Here is a 9106-nt window from a genome sequence, read left to right on the forward strand (position 1 = left end):
GGACTTCAGTAGTGCCCTGTCAATGAAGTGAGTATTGTGGAGGATTTTTGTATATCCCATCGTAGTTGGGGGTATTTTGGGGAAAAGATATACGTATATATTTTGGGAAACCTATTAGCACTCTGGTATTGTATATAATTATATATGAATATGTTATTTGATTTCTACTTCTTGTTGCTTAGGTTAATGATTGAGTTTACCCCTAGTATGGTATCAGAGCATGTAGATTATCATAGTATAGAAAAAAAAAAAACATAGAAATTAAGCAGGTCGTTACAGCCGCTCCACTCGTGAAGTGAGCTTATAGTGGAATCTTTGTGCTGGTGAGTTAAGGTGGGGACGTAGGCAGTTTGCCGAACCTCGATAACATTTTTGGTGTCATCTCCATTTGCTACTTTATTGTGCATGCCTAGTTAAATTACTTGTGCAATTTTATTTTCACTGATTATTTATATTGATTTATTTTATATGCACTAGATTGACCTTAGACTTGTGTAATACTACTATTAGTGGATTGACCTAGGGAACAAATTTTTAAAATACCAATTCATGCCCCTCTTGGGAATACACCAATTCCAACAGTCTGAAGGATTGATCATGCGATGAGAATCATGAGAATTGCTGGAATTTTCGTCAGCAGAAGTCATTTTTGGAATTTCTCCAAGAAATGCAAGAAATATGTATAATAAAAATACAAGAAAGATTTCAGATCAAAATCTTTCCTTACAAAAAACAAACTCAATATACACTTGGGAACAATGCTTGCAGCTCAAGACATGGCCAATGCCAAGCAGCAGTATCTTTCCACTTGCAGAAAAACTTGAACTACGAAATCATCATCATCTTCTCTACATTTCTTCAGATTTCTATGAGTATTTGCATCGACAGAACTAGAACAGGGGGAAGAGATTCGAACCTTGTGAGAGAGGAAGGCAAGCAGAACTGTAACGATCCGAAAAATAATGGTATTTAAATAATAAAGAGAGAGGGAAATGGAAACAGAAGCAGAAGGAGGCAATAGACTTCGTCGATGAGTGCATAAGGGGACCTCGTCGATAAAGCTACACCTCATCGACGAAATATACCGAGAAGGGTTTTTGGGACAAGCTGAAATTCGTCGACGAAGAAGGAAGTTCGTCGACGAAATTATTGAAGGACTCGTCGAGGAGGTGACGTGGTTCGTTGACGAATCCAGCAGTATTGATGTAGGATGGGAAAGGTCGACCTATGTCCTATGATTCAACCCTCACACAAGCACATACACTTAAACACTTTAATTTAAGAATTTAATTATCCGAACATAAACACAATAAATCATGTTTTATTTCACATGTTCAAGGATTTTGAAAAAGTGTATGACTTGTCCAACAATTAAGTCCCGATTGATTCTTTCACAAAGGAATCAAGTTATATACTGAAAAGTTGTTATTTCAAATATTCAAGAATAAAAGTTCTATGTTATCAAACTAATATTCATACAATTGATTTTAACTAGCAGGCACCAATATTGCAATCTATGGATCAAATGGGCTATTCAAAGATGTGATTTTAATCTACTAGAAAGGGTTCACAAAATAAAAAAAAGATTCAAACACAAGTATTGAAGTTACCAAAATATTGGTTTGGATGACTTGACGTTGTTCCACACGTAGTTAGGTCATACCATTGGTCATTTGTACAAGCTTTGAATCACAAGATGAACACAGCCATGAAGTGTAGACGATGATCGTCGTGTGGGTGTATGAAGACGCTGGTCGTGTGGTGTTGATGGGGGCCGTGAGAATATTATATGGAGGAAGGGTTGATGGAGTCGTTGGATAGTTTAGTGGTCTCTCACCACTTGATCTCCGGAGAGAACGCCGTAGCCTCACACTACTCACTCACAAGGAGAGGAACAAGCTTTACAAGCTCAAGCAAAGAGATGCTTCTTCAATATTCAACTTCAACTTCATCTTTTTTTCTTACAATAAGAAAGCTATTTATAGGCAAAGCCTAGGAGACATAGCTTTAAATACTCAACAACTCTCAACAATTTTCAACAACAACTCTCAATAACTTTCAACAACAACTCTCAACAACTTTCAACAACTATTAACCTAACACAATTAATACTTACTAAAAAAACAAGGAACTTCAACTCATAAGCACACAAGTCAAGCTTAGTTGTCTTGCATTATTACAATTCAAATTTGAAATTTAAACACATTCCAAAAGGAAGGCCAAAATCGTGTGGGACCCATTGGAGCCATGTGGGGGCCACATGGATTTTGAGTTGGACTTTGCTTCAATACTTCACTTGGGTCTTCAAGCACCTAATAATCTTGAAATAACATATCCACAAAAAATATAAATTAACACAATAGCAAAGTCTTCACATAAAAAAGTCTTCCATCAAAGAAGTAGATGATCTTCAATTAATCCCATGTGTTCCTGTAAAATAGATATAAACAATAGTGGACATCTGGAGGTCGTCCACGTGTCACCATGTCAGCAAAGGAGTGGAGATCGGGAGGTCGTCCATGTGTCATCATATCAGTAAAAGGGATACATAAGGCATGTTGATCCCCATCAAGTATAAATAGTGCTTAAACTCAGTTTTACACAGAATTTCAGCGCCGCTCTCTTTTCTCTCTCTCCTACGGCCTCTCCCTCTTCTCTCTTCGATTTCGGCCCCATCAGTCGTCGGATCGACCATCTGAGGCCACCACGACGTTCCTGGCGGAGTTCTCTTCGAATCTGCCAAAGCGGATTGTTGGTGGAATGAAGTCAGAATTCGTCCCAAATCCAGGGTAAGGTTTTTTATTTGAAATTTGGGTTTCTAGCAGTTGTAAGAAATGTAATAGATGTAGAAATAGTAATGTTTTGTTATGAGATTTATGGTTTTCATGGTGTCGAGTGGAGAACCCTGCTATAATAGGGGATTTTTAGCAGGAAATAGGTAAGAGAAGTATGCTATGCTAGGTTATTTAAGTATGATTTCAGTATAAAATTATAAATATTTCACCAGAGTATTCTTCATAGCAGAGACTTATACAATTTATCAAGTATGATTAATATGTTTTAAAATTATTGTGTGGCTTGAGAATATAGATATAGTATAGAAACATGTTTTACAGTATTTTTCAAAGATTTGTTTTACAGAATATACAGACAGTGAATGTATTTTACAGGAATTACATAAATACCATGGTTATACAACTTTATAGTACCATGACATACAAATTTACAGTTAATTACAGAAACACAGTTGCTATAGATACAATTTTTACAGCGTCATGGTTTATACAGTTATTACAGAATAATGGTAAAACAAATAGTTGTATATAGAGATGTATTATATAGTAACAGACCCTGTTGGACCATACAGTTACTGAGCATGGTACCGTAGCTACATACAATATATAGAGTGCAACGGCCTATTCAGATAATACGTAGTATAAAGGTCGATCGCATAGAGCCCGCGAGTGGACAGGCTCCTCATCAAATATGGGTTGAGAAGGGCTGATCAGACTATGGAGTATAGTGATTTATTCCTGGTTGGCCAGCTAGGGTAGATCCCGTTTACAGGCTGCACAACCCTATCATGAAGGGTTAAATTATGACACATAGTTATCCACAAGGAAGATTTCAATTATTACTATATTTATATAGATTTACAGAGACAGAAAATATATATATTTATTAGAAGTATTCTGAGTAGAAGCCTAAAGTATAGAAATGTTCAGCAACAGATAAAAGATGATGATTTATATTACTGGTGTTGTACTTTACATATTCAGTGATACATGCTTATATAGTAATAGATTTTTACAGTATTGTAACTCATTTGCCACACATTAGCAATAGTATATTTCGTCTTACTGAGCGTTGGCTCATCCCAATTAATTTAACATTTTTTAGGTGATCCAGATAGGCGAGCAGATCAGGCCGCAAGTAGAGGGGTTTCAGTACTGCCTTGTCAGTAGAGAGCGAGTATTTGTTTTGGAGTATTTTTGTATAACCCTAACCAGTTGAGGGTATTCTGGAAAACAATCATATATGTATATATTGGAAAACATTTTAGCACTCTAGTATTGTATATAACTACGTATGGTTATGTTTATTGATTTCCGCTTCTCGCTGCTTAGGTTAATGGTTGGAAAAAAAAAAACTCATTTAAATAGCAGGTCGTTACAAGAACTCTTCAAGAGAGAGCAGAAGGCAATTGCTCTAATACCATGTCAAATTACAGATGATTTGAGAAAAATACATCTCAACCGAAAAATACAAAGTACTTGACTATATTTATACAAGGCAAGAAAGCTTAACTAACTATGATAACTAAACTATAACTATAATAACTAACTTATCTTCTCCTCTTCCAGTGTTTAACATGTGTAGCTTAGATTTTAACTCCATTGTTCAATGTGTGAGACAATATTCCAACATGATTAAAAAAATTAATAGCATGTAATGTTAAATTTTATTATTGATTTATTCTATTTTATTTTTCGCTTACCTTAATAATTAATCGTGTGAAGTTAGTTCTCTTAACAATTTCTTTGCTTTTGGCTAATATTTTTCAAAATTTCAAAATGATTTGGAAAGGAGTCACTTCTATAGGCTATGTTGTGTTGCTACATTTTGCACCGCATTACAATTTCCAAACAGTAGCATTTTGTTGTCATCTTATGATCGTACAGAAGAAGGCTGAGAACAAGGCTGCGAGAGAAGCAAAAAGCTAAAATAATTGGGAGAAAGAGGGAGAAAGAGAGTAATGCGCAAAGCAGTTTAAGAAGACTGCGTCTGATCTTGAAACAGTTAAACATGTAAACAACATGATCGCTCTCTCTCTCTCACACACATACATGTATATATATATCAAATTCTAACAATCTTTCTGCCATAAACAAACTCACCCTTCTCCCCTATTTCTTCTTGATGGATCTCTCTCTATTTCCAGCCTTCGCAATCATCTTCATCTTCCTTGCTTACGAACTCTACCAACACTTGAGATTTAAGCTCCCACCAGGCCCATACCCTTGGCCGATCATCGGCAACCTATACAGCATAAAAACTGTAAGATGTCGGTGTTTCGAGGAGTGGTCGCGGGCTTACGGCCAGATCATATCGGTGTGGTTGGGTTCAACACTAAACATTGTAATATCCAGCTCAGAATTGGCCAGAGAGGTTCTCAAGGAGAATGATCAGCACTTAGCAGATAGGCATAGGACTAAAACAGCAGCTAAACTTAGTAAAGATGGGAAGGACCTCATATGGGCTGATTATGGTCCACATTATGTGAAACTTAGGAAGGTCTGCACCCTGGAACTTTTTGCCCCCAAGAGCCTTGAAGCTCTCAGACCCATCAGAGAAGATGAAGTTAAAGCCATGGTTGAATCCATTTTTAAACACTGCAGCGGTCCTCATCATCATAATCAAGCAAGAACCTTGCTGTTGAGAAATTACGTGGGACAAGTCGCTTTAAACGTTGTCACGAGGCTTGCAATTGGGAAGAGGTTTGTGAATCCGGAGCGCTCAATGGACAAGGTAGTGCTAGAGTTCAAGGCTGTGTTGGCCGAGGAACGGAAGTTGGGAGCATCAGTTCCCCTGGGGGAGCACATCCCATGGCTCCACCGGATTTTACGCCAAGACGAATCGGCCTTCGCCCGCCACGAGGCTAGGAAAGACCGCCTTATCCAGGCAATCATTGACGAGAACAGACCCAGTGAGGCTAGCCAGAAGCATCATTTCCTAGATGCATTGCTCAGCCTCCAAAAGCAATATGACCTCAGTGAGGAGACCATTGTTGGACTGCTATGGAACATGATCAATGCAGGTGCTGACACAACAGCAATCTCTGTCGAATGGGCAATGGCTGAGGTGATCAGGAACCCTAGTGTGCAGCAGAAGGCGCAAGAGGAGCTAGACCGGGTGCTCAAGCCAGCTGATCAGATACTTACCGAGTTGGACTTCTCCAGCCTCCCTTACCTACAATGCGTGGCGAAGGAGGCGCTCCGGCTGCACCCTCCAACACCACTAATGCTGCCCCACAAGGCGAATGCTAACGTTAAGATCGGCGGCTATGATGTCCCCAAGGGATCCATTGTCCACGTCAATGTTTGGGCCATCGGTCGCGACGCGGCCGTGTGGCAAGACCCACTAGCGTTCTGGCCAGAGCGCTTCCTTGAGGAGGATGTGGGCATTAAAGGGCATGATTTCCGGTTGCTCCCCTTTGGCTCCGGCCGGCGGATGTGCCCTGCAGCGCAGCTCGGCTTCAACTTGGTGGTGTCAATGCTGGGGCACTTACTGCATAACTTTCGGTGGACGCCCGCGGAGGGGGTGGAAGCTGAGGAGATTGACATGCTTGAGAGCCACGGGCTAGTGTCCTACATGCGAACTCCCCTTCGGGCTGTGGCTACTCCCAGGCTACCTGAGCATTTATACAAACACATGGTGGTGCCTATGTAACATGAGTTGTGAAGTTTGCAACAAACTATAGATGCTTTCTTCTAAATTTTGGGTGGAGGCTGATGGATTTTTCGAGTTGTTTCTCCAATTCATTGAGGATCGAGAGAAAACAGAGTGGAGAACCTCCCTCAGAATTCACACTAGTTGAATGGTCTTCCACACATGTTTAATAAATGTGATAAAATCCTGGTTCTAAAACACAGGCTTAGGGTTCAGATCTTTGATTTGGATTGTATAGAGTTAGTAAAATGCAAAATTCCTTTTAAATTTATATAAATATAATTTAAAGGTAAGAAATATAAATAAAGTCAAATAAATTTAAAACACAGAATTAGAGTTCATGCATGAGTTTGTATTGCATTGTGTCTTAATTGAGATAAATTTAAGTTTAAATTCAGATAATCTCTCAAAAAAAATGTATGTGTAGATTCAAAAACTACAACTAAACTCTTTCTTTAAGTGAAGGCATGCCTTCTCCCAAAAATAAAACTGCTTAATGGGCGCTTCTTAGTTCCTAAAAAGGGCAGCCCGGTGCACAAAGCTCCCGCATATGCAGTTCGGGAAAGGGGGGACCACAATGAGCACTTCTTAATTGCTACCAAGATTAATTAGTGAGAAACCTTGTAAAATTAGTGTGAAGCACAAAACTAAATTAAATTCAAGAAATTAGAGTCTTTTTACATTATTTTTCTTTTTATTTTAATTTTTTATAGTGAAAAAAAATATGACAATACATTTGTGTATATTATTAGTTTTTTTTTTTATCAGTAATAGTAAATGTGTATTAATCTAAAGTGCATTTACAGGCATACTCTGGGCATATCCAGAGGGGACAAATACAAGGTCCCAGTCATAATTGCATAACGGTACAATACAATCAAAAAGCTTGATCAAAAGCCTTCCTAACATATCATCCAACCATTATGACATGAAAGTAAATGTAGAATAACAACAGTACACTAACAGAAGAGTTCTAACCTGGGAGTCCAACTTGTTGCATCCAAAGTCCATATATCGTCAGATCCATCCTCCAAGGAGCAGCATGTTCAGCTTCTCAGAACGTCTAAGGTCCATGCTGTGTGTTTATCAAAAGTCTGTTGAGACAGCCCTAAGAATCCGTGCTGCATTTTACTTGCAGCTGTTTTGAAATTTCAAACAGGACTGCAGCTTCTCTTTTAATCTCTTCAAGTATCTCCAAGTCTGAGAAAGTTGCAGCATCCATACTTGGCATCAGCACAAGCTTCCAAGGTTATCCCATATCAGAATGCAGGAATAACACCAGCAACTTCCAAAAATCCTTATGACTCAAAAACCAACACTCCAGCACAAAACTGACTGCTGAACTGAGGCAGAAGTCATCAGATTTGCTTCTGACCATAATCTGGGAATCCAAAATTGCTACTCCATATTGATCATCCTCCCATTGCTGCAATTTATTTACAGCAGTGGTAATCCATCTGTGTCAAACAGAGCTGCATATCCATACACCAAACTCAGAACTATCTTCAGAATTTAGACCAGACCAAGGCCATCAAATCTGATTCTGACTATAACATGAATCCAGAGCTTGCTTCACAAAGGCATCTCTGACTTCTCTAAAATACTCCCATCACAATCAAACACCAGCAGAAATCAGAACTGATCACCAATCAACCAGCATTAGTAGCAGCTGCAGATTAAAATCAGAGAAATCTCAGACCCCATATCTGAATTTACACCAGAAACAGAATCAGACAAAAGATTCCTAGATTGCGGCAATAACATAATCAAAACTGGCTCTCCCTCTCAATGGTAGACCTCTTCCATTTAATGCCATCTACCAAACACTGCAGTGAACAGTACCAGCATTTATCAAAGCTGATCACCAGCCAAACAGTAACTCCAACCTGAGAGAGGCAAACAAATCAGAGACCTGCACAATATGAAAACAGGTTAGAACCAGAAGCCCATCTCAAATACAGGAAACTGTAGAAACTCCAAACTGTGAACATGTCAAGAACTTCATATCAATCCAACACCAGGGGACCTCCATTTCCAAACAATATCAGATTAGGGAATTTATCATACAAGACTATGAGTACATTAGTCTGAATAAATTTGGTAATGGCCTCTATTGGAGTATTAACATTATCAAATTTACTTTTATTTCTGAAGTGCCATAGACAATAGACAGTTGCAGCAAGGCCCACCCTCTTAGCCATTGATCGTGCTCCTTTCCCTTTAGCTTCTTTTTTTAACCATTTGAGTGCAGCTTTTATTGTGCTCGTGGATCTGGTACAGCCAAGCCAGCTTTTTATAATTTCCTACACTTCTTTGGTAACCTTGCATTTGAAGAAAAGATGTGCCTCTGATTCAGCTTCTGTTTTACATAGTGCACACACCCCATCTCTATCTGCTCCAAACAATATATCATTAGTCATTAGTTTGTTCTTAGCACTCAGCCAAAGGATGAAAGAGTGCTTTGGGGTTCCTCCATTTTTCCATACAGCTTGGTACCATGGTTTTGAAGTACCCTTTGTTCTCCAATAATTATAAGCTTTGGAGCATATGATTTGCTCATCATGTGTCCATTGATTTAATAACTGTTCTGCATTTTCAGAGCTTCCAGATTTCTGTGTCAACAGATTTTTAATCTCAACAACAATTTTTTTAAACA

General features: G+C 38.7%; 1 protein-coding gene across 1 annotated transcript; it reads left to right on the plus strand.

Annotated features, from left to right (window-relative positions):
- The first annotated feature begins 4887 nt into the window (after positions 1 to 4887).
- Positions 4888 to 6778, plus strand: LOC131146393 (cytochrome P450 98A2-like). Its single transcript, XM_058095979.1, has one exon. The coding sequence runs from the start codon at positions 4921 to 4923 to the stop codon at positions 6448 to 6450; it is 1530 nt and encodes a 509-aa protein (XP_057951962.1). The 5' UTR covers positions 4888 to 4920; the 3' UTR covers positions 6451 to 6778.
- Positions 6779 to 9106: the final 2328 nt, after the last annotated feature.

This window comes from Malania oleifera, chromosome 13 (assembly GCF_029873635.1).
Source record: "Malania oleifera isolate guangnan ecotype guangnan chromosome 13, ASM2987363v1, whole genome shotgun sequence".
Lineage (NCBI taxonomy): Eukaryota > Viridiplantae > Streptophyta > Magnoliopsida > Santalales > Ximeniaceae > Malania > Malania oleifera.

Bases quoted from the DNA above. Each gene is read 5' to 3' on its own strand.
- LOC131146393 (XM_058095979.1), top strand. From the start codon at position 4,921: ATGGATCTCTCTCTATTTCCAGCCTTCGCAATCATCTTCATCTTCCTT.